Here is a 21,588-nt window from a genome sequence, read left to right on the forward strand (position 1 = left end):
AGTTTAGTGTTTTCGTACGAATAACGCTCTTGTTCTCTTCCAAGATTTGGTTTGTCACATATAGCTCCCCTCGCTATCTACTCTAGCTCTTAGCGATCGAACTGGCTCTCCTCTACACATAATGGCGCCTAGCTCCCTTTACCTTAGAATGAGAGGGCCCCCTGTGCGTGCTTACGTCCTTATTCCCCCCGTGTGCATAATAGCCAACGATCCCTTACTTCTTTTCTCTTCGGGCCCCCTCATAATGCCTTCGATGACATTACGAGCCTGCGTCCTCTCTCCGAGGCCATCTTAAATCCGAACATAATAAATATGGATCTCTCCACCTACTATGCCACCTACCAAATCTGGATCTGTAGCCTATGCGGCTTTACCGTATAGTCAAGCCATCTCGTTAACCACCTCACCCGGAGACACAAAGGGCATCCATCCGTCCTCGATCACGAGAGAGCTCTGCCTCGCGGCCCACCACGAGATTAGCAAGCTACGGACCAAATCGTCTTCCCGCCTCCAGAGAGCCCGCCGATTCCGGGTTTGCCAGTGTATTCGGTCTATCAATGCCCGTACTGCACTATGTCTGTCGTACGGAGGAGACACTTCAGTACCATCGGCGCGGGAGCCATCAAAAAGAAGAACCCTCCCGTAGGCCTGGACGGCCAAGGCGCAATCGATCTACAATCGGAAGCCAATTCAGCTAGTAAGCTGCCAGCGCTTCTTTGTCACTGGCAAAGCTAGTCATTTCTTCGAGGTGACCCCGCGGGTTCAGGCGCAGCGCAGCCAGGAGCTGTTCCAGATCGGGGAAGCGGATTTTGTTCAGGCCCAGGTCTATCGGCAGCTCCAGGGCTCACAGGGGCAGGTCGAAGACGACGAGGCTATCATCCCGACCACGAAGGATACAACTGAGTGTTCCCCCTGGCTTGAGCTCACACGCCGGCCGGAATGCGTCGGGGGCTATCGATTCGATGAGGTAGCCCCTTTAGGATCATTACCCGATCTAAGCCAGGAGCCCCTCCTCGTCATCGTTGAGGGTAGCATCGAGCGCCTGATTGACTGTCAGAACTAAGCGTGGCGCGAGACCTAGTGAGGAAGGTGGGTGGATCTGGGCAATAGATAGATCGCAGGGAAGCTGAATGTGGGAGGGGGTTGTATTACAAGACTGAACGCTGGCCTCCTGAATTCAGGTGCCCGCGTGGAATATATCTGGACCTGGATCACATGATCACATGTGTGCCTGATACATTAGACAACAGTCTATTATATACAGAATCCTCTCACATTTTTAGACAGTTGAAATTCCAGACACTTTTCCCTCTAAATTCGGGACCATTGGTCCATTCGTTTACTAGTCGATACACGGATTCAGCTTCCTGATTACTACTGCTACTACTGCTACTACTGCTACTACTACCACTACTATTAGCTACAATATAAACATATAAATAAAGAAATTTAAGCATCATTTAGACAAAGAAGTGAAACCTAAAGGTTTTGAGATGGTAAGATGCGTGGACTATTACATGTAAGAACGCAAAAAATACAGTCAACGGTGCACAATCCATGCAGCCACGGGCAGGTCAACGGGGCTTAGCATATTTATAGTGCTTGCAGTCTAGGTAGGTAGGAATAAGTACCCATGTGGGTATATGGGTAGTGTGAGGGACGACGGGCTCTGATTGGCTACTACGAGCGTTATATACTCACCGCCGGATCTCGGGAATCGACCTGATTGGCGATCAGGTCGCCTCGGGTCCACAAGAGACACCTGGAATGAGCAACCACTCAATATGGATGATTGGACAATTCACAGCTGGAGGCCGTATCAGAAACCAGCCGTCTTTGGGTTATCGTGAGTACAATCGATGGGACTAATCGGGAAGCAGTAGAAGTTGATGGTTTCAATTGGTAAACGAAATGATGATAATACTAAGTAATACTGCCCGACCAGCAACATGAAGAAAGGGGAGGCGGTGAATGATTTTAGTCATACGCAGCTTGGTCTCTTAACAACGTCGTGGTCACGTGACCCACGTCCTAGGTATCACATTTACTACCTATCCCCAGCCGCAAATTTGCGACCATAGGAAAATGGTCCCCAGAGCCGCTGACCGCAAAATATGGGTTTGCCGCAGCTTAATTTTATCACATCTACCAAATGTGTTTTGAGATGGTCCGTTCGGTTGTGAATCATGTCAAGTGGCAATAGCCAATTAAAGCTTAGCATATACGTGATAGACTATCTAGGATCAATTTCATAGGTTAGTTAAAGTAACTCCATAGCGAACTGCACACACCGCCTAGAAATGCGCACCCTACGTATACCTACGCCACGACGCTCTCAAAGAGCTCCAAAATCACCATTCTGTATCAAATACAGACACTCATATTCAAGGCAGGCTGTGCTTATGAGCGACCCAGATGGTATCTTCTTCGATTATTGGGTCAGCTGTTGCTCTCATCATCATTGCAACTGCTGCCGTTACCCTTCGCGTAATCTCCAGGCTTACAATCGGTCCGCATCTCGCATTAGATGATTACACGATCGTCCTAGCTCTGGTATGCTGCTTTAATTCGATACCAAGTCCAAATATATAAAAGTGACTCTTTTAATGAAGATTTCACTAACTAAACTAAAGGTTTTTGCGTATGGAACAGTTGTTCTTACTATACTAGGTAATATATTATCTATCCCCAGTTTCAAATTTGATGGAACTAGGATTATTATTGACAATACAATCAATCACAATAGCAGCCCGTTATGGAGTGGGTCAGCATATATCAGCATCATCAGTTGATGTCCTTCAGATAGCAAAGGTCAGCCAAATACTACGAATTATTTTTGACATTATTTTCTGTTCTAATCCATGATTTTAGATCCTTTGGGCATATCAGTTTCACTATAACCTCGTGATGGCAACTATCAAGCTATCCATCATATTTCTCTACCATCGTTTATTCCCACTACGACAATATACCTATATACTCCTCTTTTGTGCTATGCTTGTCATTGCCTGGTTACTGATCGGTATTATCACTCCTTTTGTGGAATGTCATCCAATCCATTATTTTTGGGATCGATACATCGATGAAAATGCGAAAGGTAGCTGCTATAACATCATTGCCTTTTATATGGGAAACAGTATCTCCGGCATGCTAATGGATGTTATGCTACTTATACTACCTATTCCAATAATCTGCCGGCTTCAAATGTCGTTGAATAAGAAGCTGGCGATTTCCTGCATATTGCTACTTGGAGGATTGTAAGTGATATCCTATTCCTATAATTCTTTTATGCTCTGCTTTGATACGTTCTGATCATTGAAATTAGTGTCTGCATTTCAAGTGTTGTCCGGATATATTATATCAGTCGGATCAGCAAGTCCAATGACTTTACCTGGGTTATGAAACAACCTTTCATTTGGTCCTGTGTGGAACCATGTCTTGGGATTATTGCTGCATGCTTGGTGCCGTTGTGGCCATTTTTTCGTTATGTCCAGAATCAACTTTTTCGGTGGCCACTTTCAAATGCCCACCAGAACAATACCGAAAATGTCTGTTCAGTTGACGGAGAGTCAGGACTGATAAATCGAATCAGTGCGTCCCAGACTACCACAAGCAGGAATAATGCAGATGACGAGAGTATTAACTGAAACAAGGAATATAATATTAACGAAAGTGACATAACAGCAGACTTCATTTAAACAATCTCGAATGGGGAGATTTAAATATTCCTCCGTACATCGGAAATGTCGTCACCAGCAAGGGATATATTTTGGCAGTATGGGCCGAATCTCGACTGTATTTCCTTAACGACTAGCTGTAGAATTTACCTGACTAAAACCCGACCTTTCGTAGAAAAGAGCTCGGGGAGGTATGTCTATGGCTAGTGATCTGATATAAACAGACCGCCCACACTTCGAGGCTGAGTTATTGATCGGCAGATCCGCCATAGGCTTAGTTTCAATCATAGATCCTATATACGGTGCTCCCACTACGCTCTACAAGTGTCCCAGCACATCTTGGTCATCTATCTCCAGCTCAAAGATTTCGATCAGTGGTCTCTTCTCTCCGTTCTTATTTTGCTTTTGGACTCTCCTTTAAAATAGCCATAATGTGCTCTTCTAACATGGGTCATCAAGCAGCGCGTGCACAAGAGGAAGGCACGACCGAGATGGAAACTCGTCCCTCCTTCGCGCCCCATCAAACTTCTCAGACTTCTCACCCATCCAACTCTTCACCTCCCACCTCCCATCCCACTATGTCCTCTGGCAACGCCGATTCATCCCAGGCCAATCCTCGATCTGGCCGTGACGCCCAAAGCTCTGAGTCCAGCAGCTCCTCAAAAGCTGCAACGTCTGTGTGCAGTCCAAAAGCAATTTCACCAAAAACATCCACGCCTCAATCTCACGCTTCATCTCTTCTATCCTCCAAACCCGAGATTCTTGACCTTGGGGTCGATCCCACAACCCTCCTAACCGCCCATATCCTCGACCGACCCTCTCTCGACCAGCTTTGGGATCGTCTCGACGTACTCAAAGACGAGCTCCTGTCAGAGGACCCTCCCAGCTCGCAATACCTTCTGGTGCGACGGATCCCCGCCGATCTTTTTTCGGCGCTTATTGAACACGGTGAAGTTCCAAAAGGGGTGCGCGCAACGATTCTCCACCACAAGCACGAGATCTTATATAAGATCATGGTGTACCACTACCATGAGAAAATCACCCGTCAGTTTGATACCTGGATTAACAATGCTCTTGGTAATATGGGGTTGAGCTTCCTCAACTATGATTTTTGGCTTGGAGGGGCTGGACGGTCGGATGGTCGGATGGTCGCGTGTGCAGCAAGGAGGCAGACACAGCGTTTTTCCCTGGAAGGGAACCGGCCGCCGGGGCACCCATACCATGGCCCTCTCTTGTGCTAGAGGTCGGCATATCCGAGTCCGCCCCTCAGCTACGGACGGATGCCCGCTGGTGGCACTCCAACTTAGCTCACCAAACCCAGCTTGTGGTCCTTATCTCCGCCAAACCTAACTCTCACAATGCAGACATTAATAGGCGGACCCACCTCTGTCCCTACGTGATGTCATACCGTGTAGTACTAGGCCATTTTCAGAAGTAAGTCCTAAGCTCCATATCAATCATCGTAGAAGAGGACACTCACGTCAGAATGTGATGGAAAAATTTGAGGAGATGTAGATGCAGAAAGCAAGCTTGAGAAGTGGCAGAAGGGCTGTGAAGATGGTGAAAATGATAGTCAGGGAGAAGCCATGAGCGCATTCACAGGAGAGGTTAAATGATTTGAGTGGTGAATGTCAGTTCTGGTAATTTCTAGGTCTTGATGCTAGTGAATGAAAGTAAAAGGCAGATTTGAGGAGGGCGAAGAAGTGAGTCCAAAAGTGGCAAGCTTATAATGATGGTTTAAGATATAGGGGTCATAAAGTTTAGACAGACAAACGTTGAGTAGTAAGGCATGTGGTGATCAACGCATTGGTGAAGGTTAGAATAAGTTAAATATAAAGGTAAAGTAAGGGTAAAGTGAAGTTAAAGTAAGGGTAAAGTAAAGAGGGCTTAAATAGTTAAGCAAGAGTTCAACTTAGTAAACTAGGAGAATTCTGTGAAAGATGATTCTAACCTAGTAAATCTAGAAGATTTCATAATTTTCTACTTCAAGATCCTTGTTCTGTAAGGGCACAAAAATTCATCACAATTAGGTTCACCTCTTTTCCCTTACTATTTGCTGGTACCTGGCACCCTATGAATATCGCTAGGGCGCTTGATAGAAAAGGGGACCAAAGGGATACAGCCCATTAATAAGTGATAATATTCTACTTTATGGCTAAGAGTGAGAATTTGTAATCCTGGATCAGGAGTTCCTGTGTCTCTGTTAAGTGCTAGCATTGTGAGCGAGGGTATAGTAGCAGATATGCCTGGGAGATGGAATATAGATAAGCATTTTGTCTAGATGATGCTCTTATTTATACTACTCTTATTGGTTATGTTGCTTTACTATCTGATTCTGTATTTAGTGGAGCATATTGAATAGTTGACCGTGCACTAGAAATGACATCAAGGCAACCTTCAAAGGGGACCAAACATGACCGTCAAGAAGGAACTCTATATTCGTACTCCGGAGCCATTCTTCTATCTCAAATTAAAAGGGTAACCTTTCAATTTCAAACGTCACGTCGCAGCCAACACTGCGACAGCCCAGGGTTCCATAGTCACTGAATAATTCCCATAATCGCTCTTCAACTTCGTGGTAACTGGCATAACCGTCACATTGCAAGGCTGATTGCCCTCGTTCTGAGAACCAGCCAGCATCTCCAGCCTTCCTGATTCAGTCTTCGGAATGCTAACAGTGACATTCTGCTGATCCGGTCCGTAGTTTGCCAGCTTCATATAGTTCTTCGAAACCGTCTTCGTAGCCACCCAGTAAAGTGGACCAAAATCTGCCGTCGAGTTTACTGGAAGGACCGTGCCTCCCTTGTTGGATGAGAACATCTGTTGCACGTAATAGGATGTTGAGAGGGTGAGCGTCTCGGGACTTGAGTTGAAACCGTACATGGTAGGCTTTGGTATGGGTTATTATCGATAAATAGAGTCATCTCGACTGGGAGAAATACTTACCGACCACGATATAAACCCGAAGTGTGCCAGGAGAGGCGCGTAAGCTGCCATTTGCACGATGTCACTGTTTCGCTCCATGCCCATCATGTAGACAGCCTCGCTGCAGCTGCCCTGCGTAAAGGACCAGTAGGTACCGAGGACGAATAAGTACGGAGGAGTTAGCCACGTTAGAGCTTGAATTCTTGTTCCGACTTCGGTGGCAAATTATCCCGCAGCCGGAAGTGCTGAATGAGTACTACCTGTGTCTGGTCGAACGATGTGAAGGCTTCAAGATCGAAGATCCACATTTCAATTCCATCGCTACTGCGGCGAAAATGAACATTCAGTCGGTATGATAGTGATCCACCATTAGTGTGCCAAAGGTTGTTTCAGGGGACTGTTTTGCCGGTGGCGTTTTGGACAAATGCTGAGCTCATCTTGAATCTTGGATGGCAAATGGAGGAATGAACTGGAAACATAGTAACTTGACCTAATATGCGCGATTGTGGCGGTTCACTTTTTCCTTTTTGATTGCTTCTCAGTTTCTGCGTGGGGTAGCTTGACCCCGCTGGACCTGATTGAATGTGAGTTACCACGGGCCGTTGCAATTAAAATGACATTGGGCCTCCCTTTACCTTCCAAACGGTACCCGCCCAGGCCATCAGAAAGCTACACTAACTTACCAGCAAGATTACTTCTGAGCTCAGTATATGCGGCATGTACGCATGAAATCATGAAGTCTCATAATTCCAGATATTCATTAGGATTCCGAACTATTTCGAATAGTATATTTTTTATTGTGACCAGAACCTGCATTCATCCACGGTATTCTCAACCGTGAGTGTCGGGCTTTACGACGACGATCTTGAGCGAAGAAATAGCCCGTGTGGTCAACGGTGTATATTTTACCTCTAGTCTTTCAAATATTGGTGCCCTTATTTCAATGTAGTCTTCTAAAGTCGATAGATAAATAATTATAAAATTATTTCACAAGGCTTGAATTATTTTTTTCGACTCAATCCTTCCAGCCAACTCGCCTTGCTATAAACTTGACGACATAGACAAGGCCAAGTAGTACCGGAACCTCAATCAACGGGCCCACAGTGGAGGCAAGAGCTTGATTGCTGTTGGCGCCGAATGTTGCGACAGCGACAGCAATGGCAAGCTCGAAGTTGTTGCTGGCAGCGGTGAAACTTTGAGTAGCAGCCAACTTGTAACCAAACCCGAGTTTGTAGGTCACAAGAAGAGTGACGAAGAAGACAATAATAAAATAAACCATAAGAGGAGCGGCAACTCGGATAACTGACACAATTTGATGTACCACCTGGCGGCCCTGAGATGCGAACAACACAAGGATTGTGAAGAGAAGTCCAATGAGTGACCACGGGCCAGCCCATTTCAGGAAGACCTGGTCGTACCAACGTGGGCTGGCGATCTTCCGCAGGGTAATGCGGGTGATGATTGCGGCACCTAGAGGAATGCCAAGGAAAACTGCCACGCTTTTCGCAGCGGTAGAATAAGACATTGCGACTTGACTACCCGAATGACTTATGACATTGATGAAGAAAATCGCCAAGGGAGCGAAAAGCACCATCTGCAGTAGTGAATTGACCGCAACAAGGATGGCACAGTATTCACTATCACCACCAGCGAGACCGGTCCAGATAAGAACCTATCAACAAGACATATTAGTCCAGTTCGGGCATAACATAGAGCAAAGTGGTTTACCATAGCAATACATCTGGCCAGTCCAACGAGAATTAAGCCCTCCCGAAGCTCTGGCTCGTCCGGTAGGAAAGCCCATGCCAGTGCAAGCTATAATGTACAATATCAGCAAGCGTCATTGAAAGTAGTCGAAGGATTCTGCGCCTCACCATCAAGAAAGGAGCAATAATCCAGTTAACAAAGATACTGAACCCGATTTGAATCCATATTCCCCGCTCTCGGAAGACATAGTGTAAAGTTTCGTATCGCACTTTACAAAGAATAGGATACATCATAACCAGGAGACCGATCGCTTGAGAGGTTAGTTCGGGACTATAGTGTTGGGAATTCGTGAGCAAGTACCTATCGGAATAGAAACCCAACGAATTTCCCCTTCTGAAGAGCGGGTCCCGTATTTTCCACAAAATTACCCAGTATGATTCCGATAGCCATAGCAAGAAAGATCCATACGGCCAGAAAACGATCTAACCAGCCAAGACTTTTGAAAGCTGATTGCTTGGCCATCGCCTCCTCAGGCCCATCCGTCCTTTGCTTTTCGACATCCCCGGTCGTGGGACCTGTTGACTGATCATCTAATGTCGTGTTGTGTATTTGCGGATCGGTCTGCGCGGGCAGACCGGTCTGAGAGATTGTAGTGGCCATCTCTAGAACCATCAGATTGACTGTGTGAAATGTTAAAGGAAATTCAAGTGAGGGACTCCTGGGAAGTTTGAAAGACAGCCACCAGTGGTCTGTTAAATATTCAGAACTGGAGCTTTGCCCTCTGGAAGAAGACATGTAAGCTAGTCCTAATCTGGTTAGGAGTGACATATCCTGATGACCAATAACAGCAGACAAATCACGGCCTGTTGCTCTCGACCAATCATAGCCAGGCGGTGACATACTGGCAATTCTCTTGACTTACTACATGTATACGATGAAATTGTTTTCCCTCTGAATTTTCAACCAATCATAGTGCTGAAGTGACACTCATATTGATATCAAGAGTGATCTGTCCGGCATAACTGCCTTCCAACCACATCCTACACGGCACCCTACATGACAGAATGGTCTAGATCGATGGGTTATTAATCTTGCTCCTTTGCAAGCTAATGTATGGTTTATAAAACTCAAGAAAAGCCTCCGATGTCTCTTGTTGGCACAAGAATTAAAGCACCCGCACATCACTTTTTGTCTCACATTTTTTAAAGAGATATATCTTGAAGGCATTTCATATCCCGCTGTCGTCCCTCACATTCAACAAACTACTCCATAACGACCGCGCAACCAATCACTCGAAAGACGTCTCATGGTTAACATGCCTAGCGTCTTGTTCGTCTGCGTCCACAACGCCGGCCGCTCTCAAATGGCGGCCGGCTACCTGAGTCATCTCGCAGGTGATAATATTGAAGTGCGCTCTGCCGGATCAGCTCCAGTCGACTCTATCAATCCCGTTGTCGTCGAAGCCATGCTTGAAGAAGGTATCGACCTCACCAGCCAAACACCCAAGATTTTAACCGCCGATGCGGTTCAGGCCAGTGATGTTGTGATCACAATGGGGTGTGGGGACGCCTGCCCCTTCTTTGCTGGCAAGCGCTATCTCGATTGGCAACTTAACGACCCTGCCGGGCAAGGCCTTGATGCTGTGCGTCCTATTCGCGACGAAATCCGTCGTCGCGTCGAGACTCTTATCACCGAACTCCAACCCTCTGTCTGAACCTCGACGATGACAGCTGATAGAAGATAAACACTGGGCTCGTCTCCTGGATTTGTGTGCTCAAACAAATATCTGTCTCGCTGTATTCGCTTTCCCTTTATCGGGCTTGATTTTCGACGACCTCATTTCTGGCGATTTATTTTTCTGTTTGTTAGATCGATTCAATTGCTATTTCCAAGCGGCCACCTCTATTAAACGTCTTTGTGTCAGTCTGGGGACTAACTGAAGTATTCAATCCGAGCGTGCAGATATACTTTAGTCAACCCGTGGCGTACTAGGGACACAAGGTAATCGGGCAATGCCATGCCTCTAGAAAATCTACCGTAACTTTGAATCCATGTGAATTTTGTGTTCGTGAGAAGCGAGCCTGATTGAGTCATGTGGCAAGTATATTCGCAAACCACTGTGCACAAAGGAGGTTTGATAATGTATGGCCGTGGTCACCCAACCAATGATATGACGGTAACTAAGCGGAAGCATTAGTCAGCGATTTTTACATGGTCTTTATATTCGCACCTGACCTTTGAGCAATCGCAGTGACATCCCAGCTTTGTCCGATCGCGCGCAGACGAACAAACACAACTGGCTTCTTTGCATCATTGATGTCTATCATACGTTTGTTTCCACTTCCTCTTGGGCTTGCGGATTTCTATCTTTGGCCTATTTTTGCCGACTGTGCTTCTAGTATCTAGCAACTTCCGCTTGTTGTCCTACTGTAACGCACGTCCATGCCACGATTAAAGACGAAAACTAAGGTTAATGAACAGACTAAGTTAAAATATGTCGAATCACCATAGTCTACTCCCCGATGCGAAGTCTCGCAGATGCGAAGCCTCGTTATAACACATTATATCTCTTCCAGAGCGAAGATCTCGCACGCATTCGCAATAACCAACGATGGTCAAGAGCACGGCGGCAAGAATATGTTTGCAATCTAGAAAAACGAATCAAAGAATACGAGGAAATATTCTCCTCAGAAGACTGGCCTGATCAATCAACGCTCCAGCATTTGCGGGCCGAGAATGACTCAATGAAACGTTTACTTGATTCGTTGGGCCTCAGCCAGACACAATGGGGCCAACTTATGGACCGTGGCCTTGATCACCTAAGCCTCCCTTACTAGCTGTAGGTCCACTAGCTTTGAGCCCAGAATTCTAATACTAATCAAGTAAAGACTGCCCAGCCCTCTTTGAGCGAATTTCTCGTGATCCCAGCTGGGGCACCACTACCTGGGTCCTTCCCTAACCTGGGGCTGCCGAATGAGCTGCATTTTTCCTTGGACACTATGGACATAGGAATCCCGGCATTGAATGCATCGCAGCCACCGATCGAAGTCGGCCTGAACCCCCTAGATATTGTTTCAGCCGAATCCAACGACATAGCCAGTGGATCTCAATGGGTAGGACAAGTTACAGAAACACGAGATCATACAAACGAACATACGACGCTTTGTTCACTAGCATATCGATGGGTGGTTCAATGCAACAGCAGAAATGTGGACCTACAGATTATATCCGATTGGATGCAGCATGGATTTCAGCCCGGGAGAAACCCCATGGAGGGATGCAGAATTAATAATCAAATCCTTCTGGCTGTTTTAGCGGAGATAACCTAAAGGTCGCATTTTCTGACTCAAGATATTACGTTTTTGTTAGGAGTTACTATGTTTTCAACTGAGGAAGAATTTGCTATGGACACCCAATACTCTCAACCCTTGCATATCTTTTATGAACCCTGGAGACGATTCAAACGACGTAGGTGACGTGCGAAATATGTCTTCTAGGGTCTGACTGCATAAATCTGAAACGAACCTTGACATGGCCAATATCAGCTTCTGCGGGTAAAGCCAGCTAGCACGTACCTCACCGGCCCATTCATTGAAATCGCGCTCTAGCAGGCATTCTGTGGCCAGGCCCATTGGCTTCGATATCTCGCAGCATGTCTTAGTCGATTGACAGCCTGGTTCTTGATATTCCTTCTGCTGATCCTGAATCATCGCTTTAAAGATATTCAGATCCTTCCGAGTATCAATGATCATGGTATCTATCATAGTCAGCATGTCTAGAACAAATTCAACGCAAATAAACATGGTACATACCTTTGAATCCAGCATTGTGCAGGTATTCCTGATACTCATGAACCTGGCTAGCACCGGCAATACATCCAACATACAAGGAGAGGTCTCTTGCTACTTTTTCAGGGAGCTTCTTTCGAATAAGAATATCACTTATAGCGACACGACCACCCGGTATTAACAAGCGAAACATCTCGTGGAAGGCTTGCTGCTTGTCAGCACCGGGGACTAGATTCACCACACAGTTGCTGATGATGCAGTTAGCTGTGGAATTTGGAAGAGGGATAGAAGTGATCGAGGCTTTAACGAAGGACGCATTGGAGGCACCTGCTTTCTCAGCATTCTTCTGTGCCAAGTCAAGCATGCTCTATGCAAATAAGCTGCAGATTAGATATCTGACTATGTTACGGAATGTCGGCAGATCAAAGTGTCCTTACCTTCGTCATATCCACACCAATAGCCTTTCCTTTCCGGCCCACCTTTTGGGCTGCCAAAAGGACGTCAATGCCTCCGCCACAGCCTAAGTCAATCACCGTCTCTCCCTGCAGGAGTAGTATGGCATTAGAACTATCCTGAACGAGGAGTGGATTGTTCCCTCGGCTTGTTTGGACCTACCTCACGGAGGTTGGCAAGGACCAAAGGGTTCCCGCAGCTCACTCCGAGATTTGCGCTTTCCGGAATAGCATTTAGCTGTGACGCCTCGTATCCAAACGCCTCAGCAACACTTCTCTCGGCTGCAGTATGTTTTCTAGTGAGAGAGCTCTCAGCCAGCTCACCATAGCGAGCTTGGACAAGGTTGTAAATCTCACTCGGTTCCATTCTGACTGGTAAAATATGATAGAATGGCAGAGACAATCTGGAGTAAGGCAGCCAGGCGGCCTTTGAATGTGAAGTTCAAGAGATATAAATAACTGAGAAGTAATCCCCGAAAGAATCCGACCCCCCTCACGCCAAATGCTTCGGGATGTCACCAGTAACAGTCCTCAAAATGGTATCGAAAACTTTCATTCGTCGAGGCTGTTTCTAGCATGTCACTGCCAAGATGACCTCGGGGTTAGTTGTGTGCACGGTCCAATAACGTAATCCACAGGTGAGCGGAACATACAAAGGTACGGTTGTACGGAACACCCAAACACATAGTAAATGTGATGTTTATATTCCTCTATAATTCAACCACAGGGAGTTAATTTTCGTTGAATTTTAAGCTATATACTTTCATACCCTCAAGGAATAATATATCCAAATTTCGAATCATTCCTGAGACTATCTTGTGGCTTTACCACAAAATACGGTGTAATTTTGACGTATGAGACACAAGTACAGTGGGTGTTAAAAAAGTTTGAAACACCTTGATTGATGACATAATATTTTGCCGTCCACTCAATTTTCGTAACTTTACCTTCCACCGGTAGATTTTCACGGGAAAAGTTGTCACCTGTAGGAAATTTTTTATTTTTATCCGAATGCACTTTCAATATTCCACTGTATTGATTCTATCGATGCCTTTTGCAAGTTTGAGTTATCTTATTTAGGCGGAACGTTAAGCGGTAAGGAGGAGGGTGTTTCAAAGTTATGGAACCCCACTGTATATATATTTCTTTCATTACTCGAGATAAATTCTCTGTACTGGTCCAGTAGACTAGGGATACTATCTTAAATACGTACCCTTAATTTCTTATTCCAAAGCGACATAGTTGTTAAGATATGACGTTGTAATTTATCGCATTTCCTATGTGTTTTGGGGTGTTCCATTTAACTGTGTTCCGCTCACCCGTGGCCTACGCTAGGTTAGGTGATGCATCACTAATGATAGGATCTAACTTAGTTAACTAGTGAAGCGGGGAAGCTCAAGGCAGCCTGGTCGGCAAAGGCAGGTCGAGGCACGAGAGAGAGCAAGGGACAGAGTCGTAGGAAGAGGCAGAACAAACCCCCAACAGCGAAGCTGCAGTAAGAGAGGCAACAAGAGGATGGAATCGCACGGTCGGTAAACACCCTACTAACAGTAGATCCAGCTGCCTGAGTAGAAGAATTGAAGGAACATCATGCTCTGTGAGAAACTCTGTGAGAAAAGCTAGAAAAACGAGAAGAAAAGCTTCATTCAGAAAGCGTCCAATGCCACTTCACTCCGGTCCTCCGTTGTATTTATCCCTTCTTCACTTCCTCTCTCTAAAGCATACGATTTCCGCAGAAATTCCCCAAAACAAACCAGACAAACAGACTGCAAAACAGGAACGACTAAGTTACATAATGTAACTGGATCCCCCACTGCACTACGGAGTAGTTAGTTAACTAATCCCCTTCTCACTGACGTAGTCCCTAGCTATTCGGAACACACAGCCATTCGAAACACCCCAAATATCATACTAAATAGGATATTTTACAACTTCATAATTCAACACCCAAGGCTTAGTATATACTCTTAGAGTATCTTAGTGTTCAATATATCATACTACATATGTTTACTCGGTCAGGAAGTATTTTGGGTTGTGGCAATATAGAGATATGTGTCACCGTCTTGGGGCTGCTTTAATGTGATTGGTTCAGGAGGCTGACTCAACATACTGGAGCCAATCTGCAGGAATGATCTTCTTCCTCATCTACCAGAACGTCCCGCTCCACTGCCGTCGTCATTCAGGCAAGCGGGCAAAGTGGTAACCCTGGCGGCTTTTCGCCGGCGTATCCACAGCGCCGATAGACAAAAGCTTGCGAAAATATATGCAATTGCAGAAAAGCATTGAGGATATAGATATGGCCTCATATTCGCCGGCCGGCGGAGCTTGAGCCCTACGAGCTCCGAAACTTTTTTTCCAGTTAACGCAGAAATTTTCTAGGACGGTCTTTGTGAACTCACATGTTGCGGGTAGAACAGTTGAGAGCCATGATAATGACAGGAGGGATGGAAGCTCTGTAAGGCTCACGATCTCAGCAGAGAGAGGACCGATGGTCTGCAGATTTCGCCGTTATTCTTCTTGTCAAAGGCTATGAACTTCGGGGCAGATCGCTTACCACCCAAAAAACACCAAACATGCCTCCAATGACAACAGAAAAGACGATAAGAACAGCATATGATGTTGCTGGGAGCCAAATCATCAAGCACGACAGCCCACTGGCCAGAGTAATGACTCCGGCAACTTCGATTCGTCCAAGATGATCACTTGCAATTCCAATGAGTGGCCGCCCAACAGCCGTCCCAAGGTTCAGCACTGCGTTGAGAGTCGCGGCTTGATGATCAGAAAGACCTACTGACCGTGCATAATCAGGCAGCGAGAAGAGCAGAATCATATACCCCCAAATGATGAGAAACGACCACATAAGCAGCAAGATGACTTGCCAGCGGCCTAGCAATTGCAAATCAAGTCCCAGTTGGGTTGGGCGAATGATGTCGTTACGGTCTCGAATTAGTGAAGCCGCCGCTAGCAAGATGGAGCAGCTCAGGATCGCTGTCAAACGGAGAGACCAACGGAGAGAAATGTTACTAATCACCGCGTCGCTCATAAATGAGAATATCAAGCCGCCAATCCCAGAACCGGCAGCACATATTCCGTTTACCAGGCTCCTTTTCCTCTCAAACCATTGAGGAATAATCGATATAGTCGGAATATACGTAAAACCAACCCCAAAGCCAACGAGAACTCCTTGTGAGAGATAAAGATGCCATATTCGCTCAGCAAAAGACGCAGATACATACCCCACAGCCAGCAAGACTATGCCAAAAAGCATAGCAATTTTTGTACTATATTTTTGAGAAGCGACGTTGACCGCTGGTGCAACAACCATAGCCATTGAAAAATTGAGTCCGCCGATGATTGCGTAATCATCTGGTGTAGCCTCGGGAAAGAAAGAGCCTGATAGATATCTTTCTAAGTAGATCCCATACGCCTGGGAGAGCCTCAGAGTCAGCAGCCCATATCTGTTGAGAAGTTTCGTATATCTTACTGCGACAACACCCCAGGTAAAGCAGTTGACCAAAAAGCATGATATCACACAGATCCAGCCGTACCCTCCGTCCGGTGGCCTGTTTGATGGCGAAAGTTGGGATCTTGGACTAGAACAACAGCCTTGTGCCAACTCGGCATCGCTCGTGAGTAACATATCGTGGGTTTCAATGCACCCTCGGCTGAGTAAATGTTGACTAAATAGTTCACTGTGAATGCCAGCACTATGAGAATATGATTGTTAGCTAATACTCAGGCCTCTAGTCCAAATAGTGCCGCGAAATTCACGAAGAAAATAATGTCAAATCAATCATGGTGAAAAGACTAACTTCCTGGAGCTGGAGGAGATTTGAATGTCTGTTCGGTTTCGCCTAGTCGCCAATTATGAACAATATTGCCATACATAGTGGAATGTCTACATTAGTTATAGGTTAAGTGGTATGTCACCAGTTATTAATCATGCGTCTCCGTCTCGCTGAGCAGTGTAACTAAGAGCCAAAATGGATTAGCGCAGCCAAGTCGTAGTGACGTAAGCCTCATTTTTCACCTTCCACCAACCCACTTCTAAACCCTTCATAAACGCAAAAAGGTTCTGGATTGATCTTCCCCATCTTCAACCGACAAATCTTGTTGGTCAACGCACCCTATGAGAAAGATTCGCCCCTCTCTATTCTAGAATGCCCCGGATGAAAGTCAAAACCAAGGTGAATACACTGTGGTGTTCGAGTTAACGGTGGGGGAATCTCTGACCTTCATTTTCTAGGCCGAGGACCTTGCTAGAGTGCGTAATAATCAACGGAATTGCCGTGCGCGCCAGAAGGAGTATATTCGCGATTTAGAACAGAAAGTGCAACATTATGAGACTGCGCAGAGCGCTCGGCTCGATGACTTGCAGAAAAAGATAGACCTCCTCTCGGTCGAAAACCAGCTCCTAAAGTACTTTGTGGAATCCATAACGTCTGGATCGCATCCCTCACCATCGCACGAGGCTCGCAGAGCGATAACTGGATCAGAAGTGGACTTTGATTTGCTTCTGTCTTCGGACTACAGCACCACGTCTGATTTCGTGCCTAGCGTTAGTTCGATCCTTTATAAGCGTACTGTGATGATGGCCATGCTCTCTAACCGCGCATAGGCAATAAGCGAACTACAGGGCTCCAAGTCTATCACTAGAAATATTGAATCTCTGCGAGGAGAAAGTATAACGACGTCAGAGACCTGTCTGCCTGATAGTCTCCTGTTTGATGACCAGTTTTTATATATGTCACAGCTACCCACAAGTATGACAGAGCTTTTGGAATCGCTACATTGCCCACCAACGGAGCTGGAGGCTTATAATTATTTGAGCTCAGAGTTCGAGCTGTCGGCCTTGGGATATCCGGCAATGGACTGCAATTCTCGCAACTCGGATCTCGTCTCCCAACCCACCGTCTCTTGTTCGGAGGCTTGCAAGCTCTTGATCGGCTATGTCCGAAGAAAGCCGGATCTAATGAGTCTCCACTTGAGGCTCCGAAATGGGTACAGAAATAGCCTTGTGCGGGGGGAGGGATGCCGGGTTGATTATCATCTGTTACTTACTGTTCTTTCAGATGAGTCATGAGGCCGACCGCAGTAAAACCACCTCAGGGAAATGAACATATGATACTAAGCAATTTACAGCTCCAAGTGAGGACTGAGGTAGCCCAATGGTAGCGCGTAGCGATCCAACTGAAAGGGCCCGTGCAGTCAGTGGGTAACAAATGGTAATCTCTCTCCCGATCTCACCCTTTTCAATTTGCGGTTCCAGTTCTTGAGAGTCAAGAGGACAGTTCGAGAACCACCTGTGCATTCCACGAAAGTATCAAGACTAAGGAAGGGAACGGAAGAGAAAGTAGCTAGTGGGGTAGTTCTTGATATGTCGCACGATTAGGATCGCTTCTTTCCTCAAGTATCGAATGATAATCGTATCAGCGTGGCTCCAACCCTTAGATAGATGCTAACTTGACTACAGCGGGAACTGCGCTCTGGTAGTTTGCCCAGTTTCAGTATCTTTGACTCTCCCCTGCCCATAACTTTCAAATCAACAACAGAATCCTTGAGGTCTTTTGGAATGGTACCAGGGCATAACAAGCAGACAACTATATTCTGGTCTTTGGTTGTTTCTGCACAAGATAGTTCAAGTGACAATTGTGGTGCCAAAACCATAATGTCCTGGGTTGCAGAATATCGCAAAGAAACTGGTACACCGTATCTTAAATAGACAGAGCTACCAGAATTGCTGGAGTCGGAATAATGGCTGTGAAGCGAAATCGAAGATGAATGTGTCATATCCGTTGAAGATCGATAAGACGAATCGGAAGACAGTTCAATGATCAAGCGATCTGGTAATCCGCATTTTTCAACATTCCCACTGGTTGCTTTCCTCTCAAGGATTAGTGAATCGTTTGATGTCGGTTCAGCATTACCGTTCGAAATAGGCCTTACTGATCTAGGTTTTTGCTCATTTCTTCCGCATGTTGTGACCGAACTTGTGAGCTGACCGCAGGAGGAGGCATACTCTGTCCAGCAACGAGGGAAAAGCGCAACGCTTTCATTTGGATGCGAACGTCGTCTTTGAATAAAAATTGATGATCTAAGTGCTTGCTCGACATCAAGTGTAAGTCTGCTGATAATTTCCTGAAGCCTCGCGAGTTGATAGGTAGAGAGCTGGGTGCAATCGATACAGGGCATCGCCCAATTTGGGTAGAGAACACCATGCGTTCGTCCGGAATAGAAGCGACCATGATGCTTCAAAAACAGGTTGCATAGAAAGCATGTACTTTTTGTGGACGATATTACTCGGGGCGATGGTATGTCGGGATGATTTTCGTAGAAGACCACAAGCTGAATCTCTGCATGAACCTTGGGGTGAAGAGCCTTTAGTTTATCCAAGAATATCCTCTGCGCGTCTTGTAACGAGCAACCAAGCCTCTGGTAACAAAACCGTTCTGGTATTTCACTAAGAACTTGGCGTTGGTAGAGTTGTACAAGCATACGTTCGAATCGAAATTCAGCATGCAGAGTTGGATAGGAGAATGACGACGGGCTTTCCACTCGAGCTAATTTTATACTGCGGAAAAGTCTGTAACGTCGTACAGCGGTAGAAAGGAATTCACATGATGCCCAGTATCTGCGGATCTTGGCAATTGCAAGAACAGTGCTCGTTTTATCACTAGGGCATAGGCCTGAGTTATTCGGAATTCGATCGAAAGTTTCTTGCAAAACATTTTGAGACGGAAATGAGTCCAACAGCCGGATTATTTGCAGTAGAATAGAGTCAGCCAAGCTATCGTGAACATCGTTGGTAGCATAGCCCTCGAGCTTCTTGAATAGGGCCTCGAATATTTGGCTGTTTTGTCGAAATTTAGCTAGCTCCTCTGTTTTTGCGAAGCCCAGAAATGAAGTGGCTCTCGATAATTGGAAAGCAACTGTTGGTTTGCCCTTATTGCGCACAGATGCCCGGGCATGTCGAGATCTTAGGCGAGAAAGCAACTTTCCACGATCTAGAGCGAGTATGGCGCTACTGAGTATCTCTCTTCTCGTCTCCTGTGATGCTGGCTTCCTTATTAATGGGTTCAGTCTCACCATCAGATAAACTTACTACAGCTTGCCGCTTCTTGCAATGCCTTGACCATCCCCTTGAAGTGATCCAAAAGGCAATCACTGACCCCCGAATTTGTTGCAATTCTGATCGTCAGGTAAGGAGAGCTTGTATTTTCTTGGATACAAAGAGCTGCTACCTTTGTAGGGTCGTCACTGGTGCCCAGTAGAAATGCTAAAGTCTCTGCTATCTCGTATTCGCGCTGTAACGTAAGGCTCCGGCATGATGTTTCACCAACTGGCTGTCGAGCTGCGTACTCCTCAAGACTCGAGTCACCAGGTTCCCTGGGCTCTTTATTGAGAAAAGACAAAAGAACGGTAGCGTCTCTAATAGTCTCACAAACTTTTGTGTCCATTCTCATGGTCAGGCTGAAAGATTGCAGTCGGTGGACATTTCGCAGCTTTGGAGGTTGCGTTCGAATTATGAGCATGGAAAGTGAAGAGGTAAGGCGAACAGGTGTTGAGAAATAATATACGCCCGAGACCCATGTCATTCGTCCATGTCATCCTGTTTTGGTAACTTGCATAACTGTGGTCACCGGACCTGCTTGCCCCACCTATTTACCCTAAATAGTATAAACATTCGACAATTGCCCTGATGCAGAGAATTTTGCACCATTTAATCACCGCTGATGCTCAATGGAGATATCCAATTCCGAATGAGGCAGATGAGGCATAGAAGTTCCACACGTGGATTGAATATCAAGCTTGCGGTGTCCTAAATTAATGATAAACAAAACCCCCTGACCCATCTTTAGATCCTGTGAAACGGATGAGGAATCTACTATATCGGCGGTCAAAAGGCCCTCCAAGCCCATTGAAATTGGTGGTAGATCGGATTATCAAGGGCCACTGCCTATCGCTGCATACTCTCGCATTGCTTGGGCAATGCGAATTTACGCATGGCGAATGAGAAGATCGTCAAGAAGCGCGGTCGGTCAACTAAGCACATACCCTGCAAAGAGGGTTTGACCGTCGAAGAGGCCCTACTGACCACGGAAAATAGATTCACCGTAGCTACTACAACTGTCTGGTCAGGTCTTGGTTATCTCTTCTCCAAGGACGCAGTGAAGATTCTGACCAAAGAAGAGGTGGAGAAATGAAGGGGTCGCTCCTATGGAAATAATTACCATTAAAGAGCTCTCCTGTCGCCAAACGCATGGTGCTTCACCAATTAGAATTGGATTGAAATGGCAACCTTTCATATTCTCCTAGATGGACCACCACTATGAAGGGCTTGGCGCTCTGTATCCGGCCAGGGAAAGGATCCATGCTCTTGGGCCTATTGGGTCCTGGGTGCTCATGTTTCCCCTACGGAGATCTGGTAGATATTGATTCGCCGGTGTTCAATCAAGTATGGCTTGACAGACTCTCTACTTGTTGGGTGCTTGTCCGACCCTGTTTATGGGGACTTTTTCTGGCTGCCAGTTGCCTCTGGCTATATGTGTCAATATCTTATCTAAATGGGTGTTCATGATCACTAAGGCTTTACGGAAGGATCACATGTGGTCGGATCCGTTTTATCTACCCAGTACACCAGTCCGTGAGTGGACTCGCGGTCTCCACGGCCGCCTTTGAAGATTGCATAAGGGGGAAACAATAGGAAGTCCCGGCATGGTGGTGGATACCAGCTAGGAAATTTTTCAGAATTTGACTCCAATGCGATGCGGGCTAAGTAGGAACCGCTCCCCAGTCCTAGCAGTATTGGCAGATTGTCATGAATTTAACGCGCCACGCCTAGAATCGACAAACTGATAAGAGTGATGAGGCCTGAAGATAGGCAATACATGGGCACTATGGTGGAGGCTACTGAACGAATTATTGAGTTTGATTAGAAGGTTCGGGGTTAATGAGACGAAATTCCTTCATCGGGTTGCTTGGAGCTGCTTTGAAGACCACGAAATAGCGCCTCTTCTTTGGAGCAGTCTCGCAATCTTG

The 21,588-nt window shown here is 46.1% G+C and overlaps 8 protein-coding genes across 8 annotated transcripts; 5 read left to right on the forward strand and 3 right to left on the reverse strand.

The window, feature by feature from the left end:
- Positions 1–557: 557 nt before the first annotated feature.
- On the forward strand, positions 558–1,063 carry N7458_004309 (uncharacterized protein; the record flags this gene model as incomplete). The annotated part of the gene is made up of 2 exons (XM_056907691.1): positions 558–642; positions 699–1,063. The coding sequence occupies 2 exons, from the start codon at positions 558–560 to the stop codon at positions 1,061–1,063; spliced, it is 450 nt and encodes a 149-aa protein (XP_056768418.1).
- A 1,844-nt stretch (positions 1,064–2,907) lies between these two features.
- N7458_004310 (uncharacterized protein) lies at positions 2,908–3,647 on the forward strand (the record flags this gene model as incomplete). Its single annotated transcript, XM_056907692.1, has 2 exons — positions 2,908–3,257; positions 3,326–3,647. 2 exons carry the CDS (start codon positions 2,908–2,910, stop codon positions 3,645–3,647), a joined length of 672 nt encoding a protein of 223 aa, XP_056768419.1.
- Positions 3,648–4,108: 461 nt separating this feature from the next.
- N7458_004311 (uncharacterized protein) lies at positions 4,109–4,918 on the forward strand (the record flags this gene model as incomplete). Its single annotated transcript, XM_056907693.1, has 1 exon — positions 4,109–4,918. One exon carries the CDS (start codon positions 4,109–4,111, stop codon positions 4,916–4,918), a length of 810 nt encoding a protein of 269 aa, XP_056768420.1.
- Positions 4,919–6,176: 1,258 nt separating this feature from the next.
- On the reverse strand, positions 6,177–6,910 carry N7458_004312 (alpha-L-arabinofuranosidase A; the record flags this gene model as incomplete). The annotated part of the gene is made up of 3 exons (XM_056907694.1): positions 6,177–6,566; positions 6,624–6,734; positions 6,863–6,910. 3 exons carry the CDS (start codon positions 6,908–6,910, stop codon positions 6,177–6,179), a joined length of 549 nt encoding a protein of 182 aa, XP_056768421.1.
- Positions 6,911–7,617: 707 nt separating this feature from the next.
- Positions 7,618–8,981, reverse strand: N7458_004313 (arsenic resistance protein; the record flags this gene model as incomplete). Its single annotated transcript, XM_056907695.1, has 4 exons — positions 7,618–8,274; positions 8,331–8,417; positions 8,477–8,639; positions 8,686–8,981. 4 exons carry the CDS (start codon positions 8,979–8,981, stop codon positions 7,618–7,620), a joined length of 1,203 nt encoding a protein of 400 aa, XP_056768422.1.
- Positions 8,982–9,624: 643 nt separating this feature from the next.
- N7458_004314 (arsenate reductase ArsC) lies at positions 9,625–10,023 on the forward strand (the record flags this gene model as incomplete). Its single annotated transcript, XM_056907696.1, has 1 exon — positions 9,625–10,023. One exon carries the CDS (start codon positions 9,625–9,627, stop codon positions 10,021–10,023), a length of 399 nt encoding a protein of 132 aa, XP_056768423.1.
- Positions 10,024–11,768: 1,745 nt separating this feature from the next.
- On the reverse strand, positions 11,769–12,916 carry N7458_004315 (uncharacterized protein; the record flags this gene model as incomplete). Its single annotated transcript, XM_056907697.1, has 5 exons — positions 11,769–11,813; positions 11,885–12,066; positions 12,122–12,464; positions 12,535–12,639; positions 12,713–12,916. 5 exons carry the CDS (start codon positions 12,914–12,916, stop codon positions 11,769–11,771), a joined length of 879 nt encoding a protein of 292 aa, XP_056768424.1.
- A 3,793-nt stretch (positions 12,917–16,709) lies between these two features.
- On the forward strand, positions 16,710–17,167 carry N7458_004316 (bZIP transcription factor; the record flags this gene model as incomplete). Its single annotated transcript, XM_056907698.1, has 2 exons — positions 16,710–16,736; positions 16,796–17,167. 2 exons carry the CDS (start codon positions 16,710–16,712, stop codon positions 17,165–17,167), a joined length of 399 nt encoding a protein of 132 aa, XP_056768425.1.
- Between the last annotated feature and the right edge of the window lie 4,421 nt (positions 17,168–21,588).

This window comes from Penicillium daleae, assembly GCF_028827525.1.
Source record: "Penicillium daleae strain IBT 16125 chromosome Unknown utg000004l_segment0_segment0, whole genome shotgun sequence".
NCBI lineage: Eukaryota > Fungi > Ascomycota > Eurotiomycetes > Eurotiales > Aspergillaceae > Penicillium > Penicillium daleae.